Here is a 23,708-nt window from a genome sequence, read left to right as displayed (position 1 = left end):
TCCTCTGAAATTCTAAAAATGGAGATGTCATTTATGAAAATCAGGGTAGGTCACTTCCCATGTGTCTCTTTGTAGGTTCATGATACTCTTCTGTGATACTGCTGAACTAAGGCACTTAATTAAAACACTGTAGTGCTTTGCATAAAGAAACTCACCAGACTGTTACGTGTATGTGATGAGGTCAGCCATGGAGACTAATCTAGAGAGCTGTAGGGAAGAATTCTCCTCACAAGGCAACAACATCATCTAGAAGAGCTCTGGGTGCAAAGCCAGAAAGCCCAGGTTCTAGTCCTGCCTGAATGCCAGTTATCACCACGGGCAAGTCACCTTAATATTTTTTGGTCAGAATTTCCTTCTGCATAGAGTGACAAAATTGGCCCAGATAAATCCCAACGCACCAATTTATAGTAGTTGGTCTCTTTTCTTTATTTCTTACAAGTCTCCCCTCCTCGCCTTTCCTTACACACGCCCCTTGGACTAGAGATTGTCTCAAAGACACAGCAACTATCTTCCTTTAGCAAGTAACTACTGTCGATGACATGGAAAACACTCCCAGAGATGTGAGTTAATGCTTTTAGATCATAACTGATAAGTATGCAAATAATGAACTCTCTCCAAAGCTAAGTAAGTTACCACCTTCCCATTAAGGCCACACATGCCAGTGGGTCAACAAATTCCTATTTAAAAGTGGCAGGCAGAAAAAAAAAGAAAGAAGATGAAGGAAGGACAGAGAAAAGGAAAAAGTATGAGATTACGAAAAAGGAGGAGACAGGGATTGAGAGCAGAGGTCTTCTTATCAAAACTCAAAGTTTGCCAAATGCTCCATAACCTATTCATTTTTATAAAAAGCCCAGGAGGCTTCCTTTCGAAATAGATGGATAAAGACTTACGTGGAGAAACTGGACTCGGTTCCTTAATGCTTGGACCTGTTTCTGGAAAAAAAAAAACACACACACACACACACAAAGAAAAACTTGATGTATTCCATAGAGAAACCAAGTTTTAAGCAAAAGTTCATCACAATCTCAGCAAGGACTGACATGTTCCTATTTGTTAATACTCAGTGAAAGTGTTGTCAGTTATCTTCTTTAGATGTCAAAACTTTAACATGGCTCCTCAGAAATGTTAAACATTGCATTTTGTTAACAATTAATTGTATAGCCTCTCCAATTTGAAGAAAACTTGAAGGCAAACTTAAGGAATTTGAGTCTGACAGTGTGTGTGTGTGTGTGTGTGTGTATACACACCTTTGTATTTATTTACAAGAGGATTCAGTACCTTTAAATACCATATTTCTCCAGCATATTCATGATTATTTTTCCACTTCCAAAAATCTTTTAATGTGCACAAGTTCTGTGGGGGCGCCTGGGTGGCTCAGTCGGGTAAGCATCCCACTCTTGTTTGGCTCAGGTCATCTCGGGGTTGTGAGACTGAGCCCCAGATCAGGCTCCACACTCAGCTCAGCAGAGTCTGCTTGGTTTCTCTCTCTGCCCCCCTACCCCTCGCTCACTCAAATAAATAAATAAATAAATAAAATCTTTGAAAAAGTGTACATAAGTTTTGTAAAAGTATCCTTATTCTTCTTTCCTTAATGCCATTACCCTATAGTTTAGCTCTTTTTAAAAAAAAAAAATAAGAACTTATTTATTTGAATGAGGGAGAGAGTGCACACATGCACTGGGGGAAGGGCTGAGGGGATGGGGAAGGGACAAGCAGCCTCCCTGCCTAGTGGAGCTTGATGGGCAATCTTGGGATCATGACCTGAGCCAAAACCAAGAGCTGGGTGCAACTGAGCTACCCAGGTGCCCCTCAGCCTCTTTCATCAAACATCTACATTATTATAGAGCTTCCCTAAATGGTCTCCTTGTTTCCACCCACTGCCCCTGCTCCTGCCCTAAATATTTCCTCCTCCATATTTTCCCTCAGAGTGAATTTTCCAGAGCTCAGAGTTGATTATGTTATTGTCCTGATTAAATTGCTCCATGACTTCCTGTACTCATAGGGGAAAAAAATCCAAACTCCAGTCTGGTACACAGAAGTTCTGCTTTCCTTCTCTACCAGCATATCGCTAGCCTCCTTTCCTAAGGGCCCTTCACCCACACTGGGCTCCTCATACTTATTTAAGCTTCCCAAATTCTCCATGCTGCTTTAGGTCGTCACACTTTGCAAGCCATCCCCTGAAATACCCTCCTCCCCCAGACCTGCTTATTGGTATTTTCACTGGGAGGCCTTCTCTGACTCTCTCAGTGCCACCACCTCCACCCCAGCAGGGCCGGTCTCTACCCCTGTGGCTTACTTCACCCCTCGGTTGTCCTACACAAAACTCCGTCACATCCTAATTCTCTAGATTCTTCTCTGCCCTGAGGGCAGGGTACAGTTCTTACTCATCTGGACATCCCAGGACTCAGCCTAGCAAGGAATAGGCCTGCCAGAAATGTTCCGTGAAGGATGACTAGAATGTTGTCGTACTTCTTGACAATGGAGACAACACAGGGAGCTGGGAATAAGGCTATACAACAGTGCTTGTATACTCTGACATTTTCTATAATGCTTTCGTGTTCAAATCTCATTAGAAGTTCACACTAGCCTGTGAGAGAGGCAGAAAAAGAATTCTTATCACTATTTTACAAACGAGCATCCTGAGACTCTGCTATCATGTGACTTGCCCCAGGTCACAGCTGGAAAGCATCAGCGCAGGGGCTGAGCCCAAATTCCCGATTCTGCTTCGTAGGCTACATGACTGGGGAGTGTCACTCTGTCCTTAGCAGGGGAGCACTGATTAAGAAGCTTCTTGTGACTCACGGTGAGAACAGCACAGACCAGGGGATGGTGTATCATGGCCCAATACTTATTTTTGCATGCCTTATGAATTAAGAGTACATTCTGTATTTCTAAGTGACTGGAAAAAAATATTAAAGAATAACATTTTATGACATATGAAAGGTATGTGAAAGTCAGACCTATTCCATAAATCAAGTTTTCTTTGAACATAACTATGTGCATCATTTGTATACTGTCCATGCCCGCAATGCTATTGGAACAACAGGGGTCATCAGGGCACAGGCTGTGTGAGAGACAGACCCGAAACACTCCCCAGCTGGCCCTTCCCAGAAAAAGGGTGCTGTGTCCTGGGACAGACTCTGACCCTGCCCTTTAGAGCGGCAAGTGATGAGTGTTCTGCACGTACCTTTCCACCTTCATTTTCATTCAGTGAGAAGAACACATACCTTGCATCAGAATCCACAGTGGAGCAAAAGACATTGTGAAAAATTGACCAAACCAGCAGCGTTTGAGGTCATGTTTACAAAAATAAAGAAGCTACGTAGGATTGTAAATTCTCGGGATTAACTCTAGGGGAAGCAAAGGCACCAAAATGGAATGGTGCCCCCCAGAGTTGTGCAATGTGCTGGGCCAGGGTGAGGATATGTTCAGGTTTTAAAGAGAATTACTAAAATTAAAATAAATGTGAAAGCTTTTAAGGAAATCTTTTTTTTTTTTTTTAAGAAAATATAATTCAGGATGCAGAGTAATTACCAACTACAAAGTAACACAAGAGACTGTCTCCTAGGAGTCTCATCTCATCAGCCTATTGGCAGAGATAAAATAATGAAGGTGATGCCTTCCATTTACACATGTGTGTAGTGTTTTACAACTGACACAAAGCCTCCTCTTAGATTTTCTCATTTTAACCTCCCAAGAATCCTATGAAGTAGGGGTATCTCACCACAAAACTCTACTTCCAAGAAGCAGTGGTTGGATTCACTGAACTAAGTCCATAGGCATTTAAAGGTCTCTATAGTCTTCATCATATGAGAAATATACACACTTCTGGGAAGAGTTCCATCCAGTCAATCGCCCATGGCTGAACTCTGTCGCTCAGAATCCCTAAGTGGTTTTAAATAATGACTCTCCCCTGAGGAGACCTCACATGTGAGAATGTGGGTTTTAGAGCAAGGCCTGTGTGATGGATGGCATTGTTTTAAAATTCTTAATGGATTTAGGCTATGATCTAATCCCTCTCCCCCACCCCAAATAGGGGCCTTCTCTCAGAGCTAAATAGAAACAGTTGTTGCTTATTTCCCCTGGGTGAAGTTTCTCCATAAACAATAACAAGTACAAGCTGCAGCACTGAGGTTATAGGATTTTATCCTTTTTTTTTGTTCCCAAAATCCCCAATAACCCCTGTGTATGACTAGGGAGTCTGATCTCTACCAGAACCCTAAAACAGAGTTGTCACGCTGAAAGGAAAACAGGGGAACACAGCAATATTTACTTTTGGTTTAAGGGTACAATTGTAAGAAAGGAACCCTTGCTATTGCTGCAAAGATAATGTTAACAATAGAGATTTATTTGCAGAAAGAACAAACTATAATCAACATTCTGAATTAAGTATCTTCATTTACTGTGGAGCAAAATTCTGTCTGCCTCTAGAACCAAATTTCCCTCCTCAGATGGCTGGGCATGGTTTTCATAAATGGGATATTTTGGGGGTTATGCATGAGTAATGGACCACAGCTTTTAGCCTCCAGCTTTCAATTCAGTTCTCCTAAACATGGTAGATCGAGCAGGCCCACAGGGAAACAAGGTGTTTACTCAGTACCCACATCTATTGGTGTTTGGCAAAGAGGGAAAGAGAGGGAGATCAAGAGGCTAGAGACTCAGGAGGCCTCCGTGCAGATCTCTTTTAACATACAGTTTTTACTAACTTCATTGTAATCAAACCCCTTCTCTGGGTTCTTTCAATATTTATGGCATTCATTCTAATTGTCTGGTCACTCCTCTACACCCTTTCACTTGATTGGTAGTGCTTACCTAGGGTGATTTTTGACCCCTGGCACTCCACCAGGACATTTGGAAATGTCTGGAGACATTTTGGGTAGTGGAGGGGTTTGCTATAGGCACCTAGTGAGTAGAAGCCAAGGATGCTATTCCAAAATCCTACAAGGCACAGGACAGCCCTCTCAATAGTTACCCAGCTCAAAAGCATCAATAGAGTCAAGGTTGTGAACCTCTGCATGACACTGTGAAGGCCTTACAGACAGGGTAATGTGTTTACCATATGCCTAGCCTATGGTAGGTACCAATAAACATTTTTTGGAATAACCATAATTGTCATGTGTATCCCAATACTGTGTACATCTCCCCAAAACCAATCTTCATGCTGCTTTCAGGGTAGTCTTCCTAAATGATCTGATCATTGGTTCCTTACCCAAGAGCTTTTTTTCTTTTTTAAGATTTTTTTTCCTTCTAAGTAATCTCCATACCTAACATGGACTTTGAACCCACAACCCCAAGATCAAGAGTTACATGCTCCCCCAAATGACCAGGCGAGGAGCCCCAATCTCTTAGTGTTTCTTAACTTTCAGACGTGCCATACTGGAATATTTATGGATGAGATGACATGTCTGGATTTCCTTCAAAACAATCCAGGGACAGAAAGAGAGAAAACAAGTCTAGCCATAAATGGGTAGTTGTTGAAACCAAGAGAAGGATTCATGGGATTCATTCTACAATTCTATTCTATTTTTGTATATATTATATATATATATATATTTTTTTTTCCAAAGTAAAAAGTCCCTACGGTATCCCTCTCCCTTGGGTAAGGACTTAATGACTTAGTCTGTCCATTAAGCATTTCTACCATCTTTTTACTCAGCTTCTCCTCATCTCTACCTCAGCCTGAGGACAAAATCTGGCTGGGTGCATTAGAGTATTTTTGTTCTGGAAAAATCAAATGTGTTCCAAAACGTAACGCCTCTCTTGGATTAACTTCCAATTGACGTTCACAACTTTCCCTTTCATTCCCCTTCCACCCCCACTCCCCCCAAAAAACCTAGCTTGGCTGAGAGGTTAAGAGGAAGGAAAGGAAATTAATATTTACTGAGTGCCCACGATATGCCAGGTGCTGTCCTGAGCACACTTATTTTTAAAAAGTTATGTAGTGGAAATTCAGTATTTTGGACATTTAACTTGCTAAGAATTACATGTCATATGTAAATCATGGAATATTTGGGGATGATGTTTATTGTCCTTTCTCACTCATTTTTTTTTTTTAATATGTGCCCTGAATTTCAGAAAAATGATCACTCTTCCCTTTCACCATTCTCAAAAAACTATCACTGACGTGGTATAGCCGTTTTTATTGTATAAGCCCTAGTGTTCTCAAAGGCCACAAAACTGCTCACGGCATCCAAAGCAAACAGCACTAACATGCCTATACTTCAAACTATTTCAGAAAATATGGTAGGATGGCACTACCTCAACTATTTTAATTGTTTTGCCATAAACCATAATACACATAAAGTATGCATGTTTTCTGGGCTTTTTTTGTGAGTTACAATTCAAAGTCACAGAACTTCTAAATTTTAATACTCCCTTAAACAGCTTACATTTTCCCCAACATCTTACCCTTTGGAGAACAGACATGTTTCCTAAAAGTCTTCATCTTCTTTTCAGTTCATAATCAATTAGAGTATTTGGGTGTGAACTTGAATGCCAATGCGATATGTACGGCATGAACAGGAGGAGGCGGTGGGAAAAGGGTGTGGAGAGATGCCTATGTTGCTGGCAGTTTATTAAAAACTAGAATCAACCTCCACCTAGCACAAGGCAAAGGGTTTAGGAAGGCACAAACTAGAGTCAGAGTGCCTGGATTTGAACCAAAGATCCACCATTTATTTATATGTGGTGTGACCTTGGTCAAGTTACTTAATCTTGCTTTATACTTGGCTCACAGAAGGGCTATGAGGATCCAATACAGGTATCCCCACAAAGGATTTAGCACAGGGCTTTGTACTAAGTAAATGCTCAATAAATGTTAGATAATTACAGTTGTCATCTCTATGACTATCATCACCACCAGCACCACCATGTTGGAAGTTTTAGCAGCAAAAGAATTTAACCCAGTGCTGGTTCCCAAAGGACTGAGACAGCAGATATGTGCTGCAGAAGCACAGGCAAGTTCCATTAAAAATGGTGGCCCAGAGGAGGGACCCAGAATTAGTTAGTCTTGAGAGCCTATTCTCTCTGTCCACAGAAGGAAGAAACACCACCTGAAATGTGTCCATGCCATTGGCTTTGGGAGCTACAGAGCAGCTCTCTGCTTGGTTATGAAGCTGCTACCCAGAGACTTCAGCTGCTGTTGCCCCAGAAAACCCAAGTGTTAAAAAAATAAGCTGGACTAAATGACCATGAAGACCTGGCACAGCCTTTAAAGAGTATCAGTGTGGTTCAAAGGACAGTGAAACATCCCACTGCTTGGGCAATTTTTACCCCCAAAATTTATTCTGATAAGAGATACTTCTGGAGATACTATGGAGTCTGTGGCTTACAAAAGTAACACAAAACTGTCAGGAAGAACGTTCATGACCCTGTTACTATTCGAATCAACTAACGTTATTAGGCAAATGGTCACATTCCCATTTCAACTGACTATTCTAGTTCACGGAGAGGCAGAGGAAAAGCACAGACTCCAACGGCCTGCATCCTGGAGAAATGATTTCAGAGTCAAAAGAAAATAAACAAAGAAGGTGGGAAGAGTCACTCACAGAGCTGAAAACTGCCAGAAAACTGACCCCACTCAGTGCAGTTAGAAAGCACATTTGCACACAGCCCCTGGGAAGCTGGAGCTAACCTTCATTTGTTTAACAAACTTAAGCAATGAACTTTCTTCACAACACGCGTCTCTGCTAAAATCTACTCTCCATTAGCAAATCTCGTGAAACTGCTTTGATATTTGGTAAAATTTCCTCCTGAACTTCAATATAAAAAAAAAAAAGCCACTGAACTTTCAGGATAATTACACTAAGCTTAAATAAAAGTAATTACTTAATTTACAAGAGGAATTACTTAGAAAAATACCACCAAACTTAAAAGAAGCATGCATGAATTACTAGGAGTTATACTACTGCAATATTAATGCCCAATTATTGTCGGGCATAGAAAAAACGCAAGCTGCTGCCACCAATTACCCACAGAACTACATCTCTGGAACCAGGTAAGAGTTGTTATTAGTGCAAAGTGCAGCCAGCTGTTGCTCAAATGTGATATACTTTGCAATCCAATTAATTCATTTATTTCCTTCCCCTGGACCCAATAAACAGGGAACTCTTTGGGCAATAAATTCAAAAAACAATTTCTTCCTTTCCTTCTTCCTTTCCTCTACTCCCTCCCTTCCTTCCTTCCTTCCTTTGAAGTAGGTTCCATGGAGCCCAATGCAGGGCTTGAACCAGCTGAGCCACCCAGATGCCCCTGGGCAATCCATTTCAAGAAAGACTGTGGCTGGTACACTGTTTCAAATGGCTGAAAACCAACCAGTCAAAGCAAAACAAACAGCAACAACAAAAAGTGTTGCTGAGGAACAAATGAACATCTAGTATGTACATTTCACACTGCCTTCAGGATGGCTGGGAAATGTATCAAAAACTATTTTGCTTCTTCAAACAGTAGCGGTGTTACAGCTGCAAGGGTCTCAAGAAGCCATCTGGTCTAAACCCTTCCTTTTCCAGATAAAGAAGATCAAAGTCAAGGACATAAGGAGAGATTTCCCAAGTCCCATAGCCAGGTAGCAGGGAAAGTTAAGAGCTGTGCCCCAGTCTCCTAACTCTAAACCACACCCACCCCACGACCCTCTCTTGCCCTTCCAAAGTGAGCATGCCCCCAGGAAGAGGGCAGATGCCATCACCAGATATGTCAGGAAGAATGGCTCTACTATTTGCATAAAGGTCACGCCACCAAAGAATAAAGTAGACAGCACCCACGTGCCTCTGTTCTGCTATTAGGTACTGTGTGCCTCTTCTCTTATCTCTTAGCCCCTGCTACCTTGCCAAATCCAACAGTGCTTAGATCAGAAAGGCCATCCCAGGGCTGCCTCCAAGCCTAGACCTGGTATCAGCTCCACCCAGCAGGTCTCTCAGCCAGTGCTCACCAACCACAGACAGGATGCTGGGTGGCTTTTATCAAGGCTCTAGGGCCATGCTCCTCCTCGCCCCTCAGGGTGGTGGAAGGAGGCCTGGAGACCAAGCCCTGAAATGTCTAACCCCAGAGGCTAGGAACCCACTTTTACTCTCCCAGACTTCTCTTCGTTTGGCACCCTTTGGCAATGTTTCTAAGATAGTTGCAGGTTGTTTTCAGACAGTGACAAATGCAGCTGCCCAGACAGCCCAAATGTGCATTTGCCCCCACCCCCATCAGATGTTGCCAACTGCCTGCTGTGTTCTTGCCCATCCGTGCCCTTCAGCCAGGATGTCCATCCCCATCAGGTGCTCTCCATAGTCCAGAGGGCCTCAGGTCCATTCCTAACACCCTTATGGAGCCCGATTCTGCTTCTCTATTGGTTCGGCTAATGTGGCCTACACCGGGTCTGGCTTTGCCTGGCCTAACCACCTGAAGCCAGACCTCTGAGGACACATCCTTCCTTTCCTCCTACAAGAAAGTGCAGACTGCCGAATGCTCCTGTGTGTGTTTGTGTGTGTGTAGGAGACACCTTTCGCTTCAAGCAACAAATGTGACTGTGTACAATCTGGAAACCTGAATTACAAAAATGCATTTGGACAGTGACTCTCAACCTTCCTTCTGCTCTGACCTAAGATGGATGGTATTCACATCCACAACACCCTCCCCAACCAAAGGCATCTGCGATTGGGATGCCCTGGGACTGCCTGTACTCAGCACAAACACTGCCAGGAGCTCCTGAAAGATGGGCTGTGGGCTGTTCAATCCTGGTATGCGAGGAACCCAAAGCTTTTCTTGCATACTTGAGGAATATATCTGAATGGCAAGGGAGAATGACATTGGGATAGGGACAACTTTGACTCTGATCTAATATTTAAAGAAATCGCTGGCAAACCTATCATTAATAACTTAGCCATATGGCAGAACAGACCCAACTAAATAAAAGGCTCCTTTGGTAAAAACCCTTTTCTAAAGTTACTAATTGGCCTTAAGGGTTTTATTTATTTATTTATTTATTTATTTATTTGTTTTAGAGAGAGCACATGAGCAGGGGGAGGGGCAGAGGGCGAGGGAGAAGCAGGCAGCCCAACTCAGGACTTGATCCCATGACACTGAGATCATGACCTGAGCTGAAGTCAGATGCTTAACCTAAACTGAGCCACGTAGAAGACCAGCCTTTAATGTCTCTTTTGAATACAACTGTATTTTGATTTACTGTGCTTTGATTTTTAATACTGGAACTTCTTAAAATGAGCAGCCCTCAGGCCCCTCATCTCTGACTGAGCCTCCCAAAACGCACCTTTAGCCTCTACTTGCTGGTGGATCACAGCGAGGGGCTTGGTGAATGTCTTCTTATTCTGCATCATGGCCCAGATCATTGAGGCGTCCAGTGAGGTGCAGGCTTCGTCCGGGGGCACACACTGCAGAGAAAGCAGAGCAAAGAGGGTCAGGGGTAACTCTGAGGAGCCCTGCACCAGCCCAGCCTGCACAGTTGTCCTGTGCCCCTTATCAGACAGTTCCCAGCTGTTTACCACAGAAAAACAGGAGATCTGGGGGTTTTCCAAAGAACCATAAATAATCCGGGAGACGAGTGGCAGACCCCGCAGATACAGTCTCAGCTGCACTTGGAAGATTCAAATATCACTGGATGGCTTATAAACACTGCCTTTCTTCCCCATCTTCCCACAAAACAACTAGAGGTTTTAGCGTTATTTAGTCTGAAAAGTAAAGAAACTATATGATGAGTGTTGGCCCCTCACCAAGCCGGCTTCACAAAAATGGTTCCTGTTTGTGATTTGTGCTTGTGGGAAACGTCACATGCTGCATTACAAAAGTGACAGATTGTACATGTCTTGTCCAAAAAGATAATCATGGTGTCCAGTTTGTTTGATTTTTTAAATCCTAGTATCGGCTCATTGAAAATGAAGCCTTCCAGGGTCGTCAGCTATAGGGTTCCAAACTGGAGCCCTGGGGACCCGTACCCAGGTGTGGGGACCATGAGATCAGCTACTTCCAGTTATTTTCAGGCCTCCAAATTAGAATTAGCATGCCCAGCCTTGTTTACCTGTTTTTAAAAAGTGATCACACTCCAGTCCCTTTTTCTTTCAAATAACTTTAGTTCCTTGTCTATGCTCATCAATAGGTGAAACTCAAGACATCTACGTGCTTTTGTTGTGAAGAAACAGATCTATCCTTTAAAGAGCCTAGAGCAAGCCATCCCCCAAAACCAGTAAATTTCTAATCACAAAAGAGCACAGTGTTTTGACTTTATTGTCACTTTTGCTCTGAGCAACATACTGTAGGAAGACAACCCCTCCCTCTCCCTCAAAACCCAGGGAAAGGTTTTAACACACAAGCCTCTTGCACCAGGAAACAACAGAAAGGCCTCATTATTGCAAAGATTTGCCTTTTAGGAAAAGCCTTCTTACTGTGCCGTTAGTTCTTCAGTTAAGTAAGGGCTCAACGAGTGTATGTCCAACTCACTGCTCAATTCTGGACAAGATACCCAACTCCGGTTTCCTCAGCTAAGGGCAGGACCGGCCTCAACGATCACTGAGAACTCCTCCTGGAAAGACTCTTTGGCTCTATCATCTGAGAAGTCACTAGAGCTGTGGAGATATTAACCACGAGCAGTAAACACGAAGACAGTGGTAATAGCTTATCGGAAGCCACTGCTTTATCAACGGCGGACTGTTGTCACACTTACTACCTCCCTGGCTACTCGGCTCTCTAGAGGAGTCAGGCACTCGTACTTCACTCTTACAGGTGAGGCCATGCAGACTCTCAGACAGAGGTCAGGGGACTTGCTTCAAGTTCTGTTAGTAAGCAGCAAGCCATCCTTCTCAGTCCCCATGCTCTTTCTAGTGTAAGTCGGGACTTTAGGGTCCCATCCATGTCATCCACTGAGACTTGGAGCTCTCTACAGAATGTTGTGGAAGGAAACACTAGGGTTAATTTTTACATGCTAACATGCTACGGGTGGTGCCAGGCCAGGCTCAGAGAGAGGTAACAACCAAGCCACCATGAAGACTCCTAGAGTAACTGCCAGGCCTCCCCTCCTAAATCCCTCACTCCTTAAAGTCATCCTCCAGCTGCAGGGAGCAGCTGTGTCTCCCAGCCAAGCATTCAGTGACCCTCTGCCACAGTCCACTGATGGCCACAGGAAGGCTAAGGCTACAGCATCCGTATTGCCAAAAGCAACCTAAAGAACACGGTCTGAATCATCTTACACATTCATGCTCCCAAATGATTATGACCAGCTTTGCAACATTTTCATACCCAGTATAAATTTTTCTTTGGTGTTGTCAGAGAAATGGATGGCCAGGGGGAATGTAACAGTGTAAAGCATTCAGATTAGTGGCTATCTAGCCCCAATAATGTAATTATTCCTCCTCCCTCTGTCCCCCTATCGTACAACCTACATATTAAGAGAGGATTCCATACATACATTTATTGATACCGCTCAATCATCAGTTTTAGACACTGATGGATATGTGACTACAAAAGTCTTATAAGTCAGCTGATACTGTGTGAGATAATTGCAAAAAAAAATGCATGTATGGAATTATAAATAATCATGGCAGATCACAGACACAAAACTATGGCAGAAGACACCTTTCTCACACCAGGCCCAACTAATGAGGTATCGTCATTAACCTTACAGACTCTCCCCTACACAGTCACTCCAGTGAGGTCAAAGTGTTCTGATTAGTGTTGTGGCAACAGAATGTTTAATATGGGGAGGGATAGGAGGCAAACACGATGAGCCAATATGAAGCTGAGAAAAATTAAAATGTTTGTTAGTTTCCATTAGAAGTCCTCCTGAGACAAGTCAACCTTATAATTCACACAGAGAAGGTCAAAAAACAATTGCAATACAGGTCTCAGTGGGACCTGGGAAAATTAATCCTCACACTGAACTTGTCCTTTTGGATCTCTGTGCTTCTGGCGCTGCACACTATCCGAACTGCAAAGATAAAGCCAGACCTCTCCCTCATGGAAAACAGTCTTGATTTATCATTTGTAAGATACTACTAAGTAGCATGCACGGAAAAAAAAAGTCATACTGTCGGGATTTATTCTCTAAGACTCCATAAAACTCCCGGTTCCCTGCTAACACACATTTTATTACTTCGGTTGGGCAGTTCCCAAACCAAAAACCTCAACCTGCAATAACTCGTGATTAAACTTCTCCAGCAGGTCACTGCCTCACCTAAAAATGTCAAAATAACATAGAGATGGATGAAGGCCCGCTCACCTTAGGTAACTTCTGGGGGTCCTTTTCCTTCTTGGTGCACAACGTGAGCTCACATTGTAGAAAGAGCAGGGAGGTGTTGAAAATGGACTTAAACACAAAGCTGAACCGCTTCTTGTCCACCTCAGCTTGCGGGACTGGAAAGTGCACCCTCTTGGGATTATAGAATTTCACAGATTCATCTTTTGGACAAATGTTTTCAATGATGGTGTAATCAGACATCCTATCAGGGTTTGAATATGGAGAGATAAAGCATGTCTGGATGGCAAATCCCAATTCTTGGTCAGCCTTAGTGACAGACACCTACAAAACAACAGAAAGACCAATCAGAACCAAGCGGGCCTGTTACTTCCACTTTAGGCTACATGGTGCTTCTGAGGAGGGACACAGCTTGATGTTCATGACATCCTTATCTCATCTCCTTTCTAATTACAAAAGTAACATATACTCATTGAAAAAAGATGTCTCCCATCTAGACTTGGTATGGATAATAGTGAATTATTTAGTTCAAACGCCAGGTCTGGAAGAGTCTAATACAAGATGAATTAAGTCTCTTCAACCTTCCGTAAGTCCTCTGGGAGATAAAAACAAAAGCATGGTGTGCACCTAAAGTGGATTTTCCAAAATAAACAAAACTCCAACAGGCGAAGCCCCAAATGTCATAATACCAGGTCATGTCTCAATGGTGTACCACCTGTAAAACAAAATATTTTTCAGAACTACTCACAAAATAAAGCACAGAGGCAGAATCTATTTAACTCAGGCAGAGAGGACTGAACTTCTAAACTGCCATGAGCCAGAATGAGCCTACAACACTGCAGCAAACCTACAGATTCCTCTCAAGTCCGGCTTTATAGCGAGCAGGCAGAGTGGCCTCTGGGGTTTGGTGTCAGGGACCGTTGCAATCTGGTGGCAATCACAAGCCTGGCAAAGTGTCCTAGCAGCTCACAGGTCCAAACCAGGCCTTGCCAAGTACTCTCCCTTCACTCTTTAAGCCCAAGGGTATTTTAAGGGAAATCTAATCTGGAAATGTTTCCAACTCATTATACTTCCCTCTTACAAAACATTTGTATGGGCTATGTCCAAACCTTGTTAAGGTTCTTTTCTTTAGAAACAGGAAGTGGTGTTTGGCCAAGTATAAACAGAATTCAAACCTCAACTATCCTGAGCTCAGCTAAAATCCCCAGGCCAGAGTGGATTCTCCATTTGGTGACACACAGATCGCTGCATGAACTGCCTTTCCCCACATGCCTCATTCCTTGACTAAACTTAGGATCAAAATAAACTTAAACACTTTAGAAATAAAGTCAGTCCTTAACCATAAGCCAATAGCTCCAGAATCCTTTCAAAAGGCGTGGAGATATAAACACACTTTCCATTCTGAGAACCCAGGGGAAACCCCTGACATCGCATGGGGCTCTGAGGACACAGCACTATTTTGAAAGATGCCTCCGTGGTGAACTACAAGACACTCAGCAACGAAGATGATTGTTACCGTATCACTTTGTGGTGCCTTAAAGCTCAAACCATCTGAATAATCTGGTGAGATAAATGGTTTCATCTCCTTTTGATAAATGGAGGAAAAATGAACATACAGGATTGAAGACGTGTTCAAAATTCTACCTTGGAAGCACTGGATAAAACCAAGCCTTAAACCCAGGTCTTCTGACCTCTAGCCCATTTTCTCCTTACTATTTCACTGTAGCCACAGCGTCGAGTCAACTAAACCTACGATGTGGCCTTGGGAGAACACCTGGTGAGAAATCTTGCTAGGAAGTAGTGTTTGGGAGTCTGTAAATATTCACACATCATTATTTTGCCAATATTTCTGAAAAATAAGATATTTTATCTGGAAACGATGGCAAATTACATATATTGTATTACTAAAAAGTGCCCTTTAACAAGAACTCAGAGCAAGAAATGTAAATCTTTTCTTGAATTTCGAAGAAAGTATATTCTGGTAGGAACTCTAGGGTATCCCAAAAAGTTGTTTTAGAGGAAAAATAGTATCAGCAAGTCTTTCACTGTAAAATGGCCTGCTTGGGGTGGGGAGGAGTGGGCACAGTCAGTTAAGAGACTACTTCTTGGTTTCAGCTCAGGTCGTGATCTCAGAGTCGTGAGATCGAACCCCGCACCGGATTCTGCACTGAGTGTGGAGCTTGCTTGGATTCCCTTCTCTCATCCTCTACCCCTGCCCCACTCCGATAAACAGATAAATCTTGTAAAAAATAAAATGGTCTGAAAATGAGTACTAGAAGAACTACAGGTCTCAGAGGGAGAAGGGCCCCAGGAAATCATGTGGCTCATGCCCTGTGAATTGTGAGCCTCAGTTTCCTCCCATACAGAAGAAGGGCACCAATACCTATGAAAAAGGTAGATCTAGATCAGTTATTGTGAGGATGTGTAAAGTCACAATGACACAAACAACACAGTTCCCAGCTAGTCAATACATGACAGCCCTAACTAGCAGTACTATTCTAGATTTGAATTTAAGGGGTTACCAACAGTTCTTTTTAATTCCCCAAGATAAATGTACTAACAGAAAAGCTGCCATTGTGTGACCAACCATCACCTAGAGATGACCAAAGACCAGGTGGCAAAATCGATGATGTCTTGGATTAAAGGAAAGGATATGGTCGAGAAGGAACATGATTCTGGGGGTGTGCTAGGATGGCTGGGACAAGAAACTTGGAAATAGTTCTTCAGACCAAGCCAATAATTCGGTGAGTTTTACCTACCTTAAATTAAAACATTTTCCTACCAGCATTAGACTCCAAACAGAAACAAAGATTAGGTGTGGGTTGCTACCTTATTTTGTAAGATATTTAAAGAGTCTCTCTTTTAGTTGGATTTAAACGACTTTAAAATAAAGCTGTTTGAAACATATACTACCCTCCTCAAATTCTCAATACATTTGGTATTTAAAATGGTAGCAAAAAGATTCAGTCCATTTCTTTGTGATCAGTTGACAATGTCTTTGCCTAACTTTAACTATGAAAAATACAAATGATATGTGAAAAGATATAAATGTGAAAATAAGTGAAAAAAAGAATTTCAAGTAAGCAGCACTGGGTGGACTGGGGAGAAAAACCAAAACGTCCACCAGGCTGGGATACAGGAGGAAGACTGGTCAGGGATGAGCACAAAGCAGCAAAGCCATGAATTAGCCGAGCCAGGTCCACGTTTGGAAAAGAACAAACCCCAGTTAAGCAGGGCCCCTAAAATCCAGGGCACAACGCAGAGTCAGTCACTGCCCAAATGCACACATGTGGATTGTGCAGCCAGAAATGCAAGAAGAAAATAATGATCTTGGATAAGAAGAGATCTCTAATTAGGAACAGCATGTAGAAAGCAGTATATTTTCCCCAGTAGTGAAAGAAGGTATGCCCAAAGAAAGAGAAGACCTCTCAAAACAGGGAATCAAAAAAGAGGAGAGATCCAGGAAAATGTCGAGAGCCAGTGGGCTCTATCCCAGAATCTGAACAAATGTGAGAGTTATTTATCTTTCTGAAATAGAAATATGTGCTCTGAAGTCACTTGCAACGTATGGAAGTATCCCATTTCGACCCCGTGAGCTTCTCACTCCTCCTACAGTGAAGCAGAACAGCAGCTTGCAGTTTAACCCCAAAACTAGACAACCAACAGATGTGCTGGGGCCAAAAAGATATTTATCTTTTTCTAAAATCTAATCTGAACCTGGATATTTGCACTGCTAAGAAGTCACAATTTCTCCTCTTTAAATGGCACTTGGAGGTTAAATGATGGTAGCATCTAGCATGTAATACTATGGACTCTCAAGCTGGACAACCTGAGTATGGACCAGACTCTGGAATCTACTGGTTACTAATTGTGATCTTAAACGACTTTGTGCCTCAGTTTCCTCATCCCTAAAATGGGGATACTAATAGTCTTATGTCGGGGACCCTGGCTCAGTCAGTTAAGTATCTGCCTTTGGTGTGAAATATTCCTGGTTAGCCCTAACACTGCAACTATTGAATCCCTGTTCCAAAAATGCTAAGGACAAGCAAGAACAGGACTTTATTAACAGAATTCACACCACCGATTTTTAAAAAGCATTCATCTGTAAAACACTCTCCTCCTGTACCAAATCCTGCAATGTCTCTCTTTGGTCAGAAATCAACCTGGATGCATTTTCTGAGCCCAGCCCTCACCCAGAGCTGGTTGAGGGCTGCAGGGAAGACCACGGGGAGGGCTTCTCCAGCAGGTGTCTTGGCTCTGCTCCAGAAGCTGTAACAATTCCGCCCCAACCTAAAAGCCCAAGGATAATGTCCAGGTCTCATACCTCAACATAAATGTGTCCATTCTCTGCCACAGAGAAGACCCCCTGAGAGGGCACGAGAAAGAGGTCAGTGTTGTACAGCTCCATGTTGAAAGTGATGTTTCTGTTGGGTGGGTCCTGGAAGCTACTGGGATTCCCCACCTGCCGCAGGCTGCAATTAAACTGGGGAAAGCAAGCAAACAAACAAAACAGAGATAAATCACAGTGAAATGAAGGGTGAAGACCCCGGAACTTAGTAAGCTTTGGTCTTTAACACCCATTTCCCTCCCTGTCCCCCACTCAATAGTCCCTAACTAAAGCTAACCAAAAAGACAACATTCTCACAAACTACCTGCTGCAAACCAGCACATACCATGACAACTTCAGGTCGGCTGAAGGAGGTATCTCCTTCATCCATATCTCCCGGAAATCCATTATCCCCTGACTCCAAATCTTCGTAACCATCTGGCCAGCCGCTACTATCTCCGGGCGATGGAACCTGTATCACAATCTAAAAGGCAAAGAAAGCACAGACAATGTCGTTAAAACACCAAAACACATGATTTGGTTCTACCTCACACAAACACCCATGTATAATTCAGATGCCAACTGAAAATCGGAACTTAAAAAAACCTCAAAAACTCCATGTTTTCTGAGGATTTTTACCTTCAAAGAGATTAAAAACTCCATGTTTTCTGAGGATTTTTACCTTCAAAGAGATTAAAAATGAAAGATAAACCCAACATATGTTCAAATTAAGACTTGAACTAAAATATGTATTTTTCCTCATGAAAAAATAAGACTTGTTTCAAACAGTGGGAAAACACCAATTACCGAAATAGGGCCAAATGGGGCTGTCAGTAGGCCAGTCTACACTGGAGGGAAGGGGGCTGCTTCTTAGAGGGCTTTTCTTTACATCAAAAATACTAACAAATACTAAGGCGGACTAATTTAAAGAGCTTTTCTTATTTGTATCCATCAAGATTTGTATAAAGTTTGAGTTAGAAACAAAGTACCTAATGTTTACTATTGAGCCAGTCTCCTCAATTTTTCTCTGTACTCGTCTATCTCTATCTTTCCCTCATTTCCTCCCCCGTATATTTGTGTGTGGTGTGCGGATGCAGAAAAGAACCATGTTTTTATCTATGACAATCTATCTTAATGTTAGCTGAAATAACTATTCCTAGGTTAGTTCTAGACAACATGAAAAATTCATGTGAGGACCATGACTCCATAAATAAAACCCCAATTTCTTTGCATTTATAGGATAGTCACATTTTTTGTTTGGTTTTGTTTCAAGGGCTGAGACTGCTGAATATGGTGCAAAACAAAAATATATACTAAGTCAGAAAATTGCTACAGTTATAATTGGAACAGCTACAATAATCACTGAAGGGAACAGAATGGGAAGAGAATGTAGGAAAACCACCTCTCCATTCTTTACCAGTTCCAAAGAAGGAAGTATTGATGGAACTGAAGCCAAGGACCTAGGACATTGTTTACTCTAGGTATCATCATCATACCCATGAGAAGAAAAGTATTTCAAGGGCTTAAGATATACCTTTCTCTTCTGAGCCAGAAGTTACCTTTTTTTTTTTTTAAACTTAACAGATTACCATAGCCTCTTATTGGTGTTAATTTAGCCATAAATTTAAAATTCCAAAATGAAGAATATCAGTAATATATGCCATTCATTATATCTGGAAAAACTGGATAATGTAAGAAAATTAGTGTTGGAATTGGCAGGAGGGCGTTCATCATAGAGCTCAACAGCTAATAAATTATTCCAGTAACAAAGGGAGATGAGCTGGGCCAGCCAGCCTGGTGTAGGGGAAAGATTAGTGGAGGAGAGGTCAGGAAGCTGGATTCAGTCCTGGCTCTGCACTTAACTAGTTCCTCAAATCTAAGCAAGTCTCTTAACTCCCAGCAGTTCAATTTCCTCACCTGTGAAATGAGGAAGTTGAATGAGATCATCTTAAGGTTCTTTCCAGCTCAAACACTCTGAGTCTGAAGAATAATAAACTTGGGTCCATAGGAGAGTGAGTGCCCATGTAAGCCACACTGACAAAACACCTGATCTCCAGTCTTTCTTCTGGATGGGTCAAGTGTATCTACCGCAGGGCAGTGGGATGAACACAAATGACAGTCGCACCCTCCCTGTCCTGTGCCACAGCTGAACTCAGGGATTTATAAGCCTTATTTTTACTGTACTGTCAGAAGTATAACCTGAGCTGCAAAACGAACATTATAAAGTGCTTTTGAAATTTCATGTTTCAAATTCTTTTAATAGTCACAGACTAGTGTGTATTTCTGCAAAAACAGACTTAATCGAAGAAAGACGATTCAGATGAATGAGCGGACAAGAATGATTTCTGGAAAGTATAGGTTAGCTATTGCAGTGGACTACCATTGGGGGAAATCTATGTAATCTCCCTCGGCATAATGTCAAAAGTAGGAGATCTGCCTCAGTTTAGGATCTTTCCCAGAGGTAGAGAGAGACTAAATAATCATTTCCTGAGGACCCTTTTCGGATTTCCCTTGGTTCTTCTGTTCATGAGGAAGGGAGAAGCCCTCCCACCTCTGGACAAGACTCAAACGAGGCCACAGAGACCACAGAGCTGGTTAGCTCAGTTGTGTAGACAACTGAGGGTCAGAGTACATCCCATTTTGTTGAGAACTGGCGCTTGGCTTTCTTTAGGCCTGGGGTCTACGCCCCTGCTCATGGTCATAGAAACTTGAAGGCTATTTTTAAGGTAACACTCAGCAAGGCTCTGGCAAAGGGCCAAGCTTTGTTTCGGAGAACACTCACGGAGTTATAGTAAACCACACCATCTGGGGCTGATCGCCGGTGCCGAGTCCCACAGCCATTCAGCGGAGACTCCAGAATGAAGTGGGTGCCATTCATCGTGGCCTTGCAGGTAGGATCCAACAGGGTGAGCTCCATCCCTGAGTAGCTGTTGGCCTGAAACAACCACCACTAAAGATGTAAAAGGGGGGGCCCACAGGCAGATCTGCCGCACAAAGGGAGCACGTTTTGCCGGGTCTCCCCATACAGGGTTGGTGGCTGGAGGCCTGCATTTCCCTTCCCCCTTGCTTCCTCCCAACATACCCAGGATTGTGTTTGTTGGCCTTGGAAATTCAATACCAAAATATTGACACACGAGAATCTGGAACCCCCCTCAACTGAGAACAACAGGACCCGAGTGAGAATCACAGCCAAGGGGAAGTGAGTCCATCCAACTAAGCAAACAGAATCAAGTCCCCTGAGCTCAAAAGTGAAAGAGGGAGAAGGAACTAACTCACACACCCTGGGGCAAGATGGGAAAGGAGGTGGCTTTCTCTTCTCTAAGAAATTGCACTGACCTGAAAAGAATCTTTTTCTACAGCTACGATCATCTTCTCTTTGTCACATTTGACTGACAGGGCAACCTCCACGTTCCCCTGCACCTCCTCGGGCTCTTTGGGATCAGGAAACAGTTGTATGCTGGGGAGGAGAGGGTCCTTTGGCCGGGGGATTCCATCTTCTCCCCCTTCCCTCTGGCCTCTCCTGGACAGATCAGGGAAAGGAAAGGGGAAACCTCCATTGCGGCCTCCCCCTCCTCGGATGGGTGGGTTCTCCAGGGCAGGCAGGGTGCCGGGGTCCAGCAGGATCCGTAGCTCAGGAGGGATGGTATGTACCTCTTCATCTCTCATTTCCTCTGAGGGTGACAGAAGAAGGCAAAACATCATCAGTATCTGATGCCAGGCCCCAGTCATCATCATTAGCAGGAAGAACAAGAGGAACTAGCACAGAATGGGCGTGTGTAAAATTACTCTTAACAAGCAATGTGTAAAGGAGATGGGGATCTGGAAGCCTGAATTCTAGTCCTCGTGTTCTTTCTGAGTGGCACTGGGCCATGGCTTATTTCTCTGTGTCTTGGTTTTCTAATTTTTAAAATTGAGGTTGTATTAGACCAGGAGTTCTCTACTTTGGCTACACATTAAAATCATTTGGGAACTGAGAAAAATTCCCTATACCCAGGCTGTACACCAGGTCAAATAAAAATCAGACTCTCTGGAGCGGCACCTGATCATTAACACATTTAAAGCTCTCTGTATAGGTCCAATGTACACCCAAGGTTGAGAACCATGGGACTAGACAGCTTCTAAGGCTCTATAAGCTATAAAAATCTGATTTGATAAAGTTATTGGGACAATAATATTCTTCAAGTGCCAATGAAATATCTCCCTTGAATCTAGGAAGTCTTTAATTTCTTGAAATGGTATTGGCAATTTAAGATTATTTGCTACCTCCTTTCTGCCTGCTAAATTCTAACAGATATCTGGGCACCCTGGCCTGTTAGAACCTAGTCCTGACAAGAACAGTGGCTTAGGCACACATTCCTTCAAAGAGAGAGGCATATTTTGACATGATGAATGCTCTGTGTTCTGTCCTATTTTCAGCAATTTAGGGAAGAAAATTTTTCCCACTATTGTCTATATCCAGTCTCAAAGCCAATGCCTGAGGTCAGCCCACCTCAGTGGGAGCAGGGAGTGAAGACAACCAGAGGACATTAACTCTCCTTCAATACTATCTTTTGGAAAGAGATGGCCCAGCCATAGGATCCAAAAGAAATCAGAGCTCTGGAGGGTTTTTAATTTGTATATTGACAGAAACCTTCACAACTCTTTGAGATGGGGCCTATTTTTTTCTCCCATATTACTGACGAAGAACCTGAGGCTCAGAGGTAAGCAACTTCCTCCTCAAACAGTGAATAAATGGCCCGTACTGAGGCTTGCTTGGTAGTGATACCACTGGGGTAAGGAACAGGTCTGGGGAGCAGAAAACTTGGGATTTGAGTCTCACTAGGTGTAAGGCTCTGGAAAAACCTCACGAACCTGTTCATATTCCACTTTCTGCTCCACCCAGCGGGGGCAAGAACTCCTGTGTGCCCACTGGTGAAAGTGAGAAAAGTGCCTGGTGACTACTGTCCTCCAAGATACAGCCTGCCCTAGGACTTCACCCCTGTAGTAGGGACAGCTGTATGTCAGCTGTAGTGATTAGTAGGCACTTCTGAGAGAAGAAGCCAGGCTAATTTGTTCTTAATGTAATCACAGTAAATTATGTGATCTATAATGAAGGTCTCCAACTTGCAATCAACTCTGTTACCAAAAAATCTGTACCAAAGATCATTTCCTCAAAATAATCTATCACAATGCTAGATAACCTTAAGCTTTATAGTCAAATGAATCATCAAAATTTACAACAGAACAACAGCACTATATAAGCTGAAATGAGAGTTCCTCATTGGAAAGCCTCATTTGGTGAATATTTTTACTTCAGGGGGAAAAAAAAAAAATCACACTTACCATTGTTTTCAAGCCGAAGATGGAATCTATTAGCCACAGGAGCCACTGTATATGATGTTACTGGATTATAGTCGTTGTCCAAAGCCCACTTGACCAGATTCTCCTGGGTTGAAGGAATATCATCTCTTATGGATTTGGTCATTATCATGGATCTTTCACTCTCTTTCCCAAAGCCAATACTGTTAGGAGCCTGAAGATAATAGCAAAATTTCACTCATGAGTCTATAACTAAACAGTGCTTTGAGTAAGAATTAAATATCTGAAACATACAAATTCTATATTGTAGATGAAGGAACTATGTATTCTTTTGATCCCTATTTTCCTCGGGCTAAGGACACTGATATGAAAATCTTTAATAGCAGATTAAGGGAAATCTATTCATGCTGTTTGATCATGCCATTTGGGTGGCTTATATTGATAAAAATAACCCAATGATCACCAAGTAGCTACATAGGGTGTACACCTAGTATGTTCCTACAGTTAATGTTTAAATTATATGTACATACATACCAAACTTTCCCTTATTTTTATTTAAAATGATGTATAAAGTATACAGATGTACATGTTATACTGCCAAAAATATATCCATCCTTCTATCCTATCTCCTATACCCTAGATTTAAATGACAGAAGGCACAATCTAGTTACTTCACTATGGAGACCATCTCATCTTTGTAGACTATTAAATCCCTTATGGTGAACCAGTGTTGGTATTTCAGTTGTAATTTATACTCAATTTAGTGATCCTGTCATTGTATTCATTTGTCAATTTTATTAAGTGACTATGCTTAGATTTTATTTTAAATATAAATATATTAACATTAGTTAATATGAGAACCAATGTTTTTATCCCTCTGAGAACCAATATTTTTAT

General features: G+C 42.5%; 1 protein-coding gene across 3 annotated transcripts in view; it reads right to left on the bottom strand.

Annotated features, from left to right (window-relative positions):
* The window catches only part of TGFBR3 (transforming growth factor beta receptor 3), a 197,259-nt gene that overhangs the window by 15,999 nt on the left and 157,552 nt on the right, over window positions 1-23,708 (bottom strand). For all 3 annotated transcript variants that reach the window (XM_032303562.1, XM_032303564.1, XM_032303563.1), the window contains exons 8-15: window positions 22,836-23,025; window positions 20,850-21,184; window positions 20,296-20,448; window positions 17,860-17,997; window positions 17,511-17,669; window positions 13,211-13,510; window positions 10,253-10,373; window positions 891-932 (exon numbers count right to left, since the gene is read on the bottom strand). In XM_032303562.1, the coding sequence (XP_032159453.1) occupies window positions 891-932; window positions 10,253-10,373; window positions 13,211-13,510; window positions 17,511-17,669; window positions 17,860-17,997; window positions 20,296-20,448; window positions 20,850-21,184; window positions 22,836-23,025 (1,438 nt within the window). The remainder of the gene's footprint in view (window positions 1-890; window positions 933-10,252; window positions 10,374-13,210; window positions 13,511-17,510; window positions 17,670-17,859; window positions 17,998-20,295; window positions 20,449-20,849; window positions 21,185-22,835; window positions 23,026-23,708) is intronic.

Source organism: Mustela erminea, chromosome 10, assembly GCF_009829155.1.
Source record: "Mustela erminea isolate mMusErm1 chromosome 10, mMusErm1.Pri, whole genome shotgun sequence".
In the NCBI taxonomy this organism is placed as follows: Eukaryota; Metazoa; Chordata; class Mammalia; order Carnivora; family Mustelidae; genus Mustela; species Mustela erminea.
This window is presented reverse-complemented; position numbering and strand designations above follow the sequence as displayed.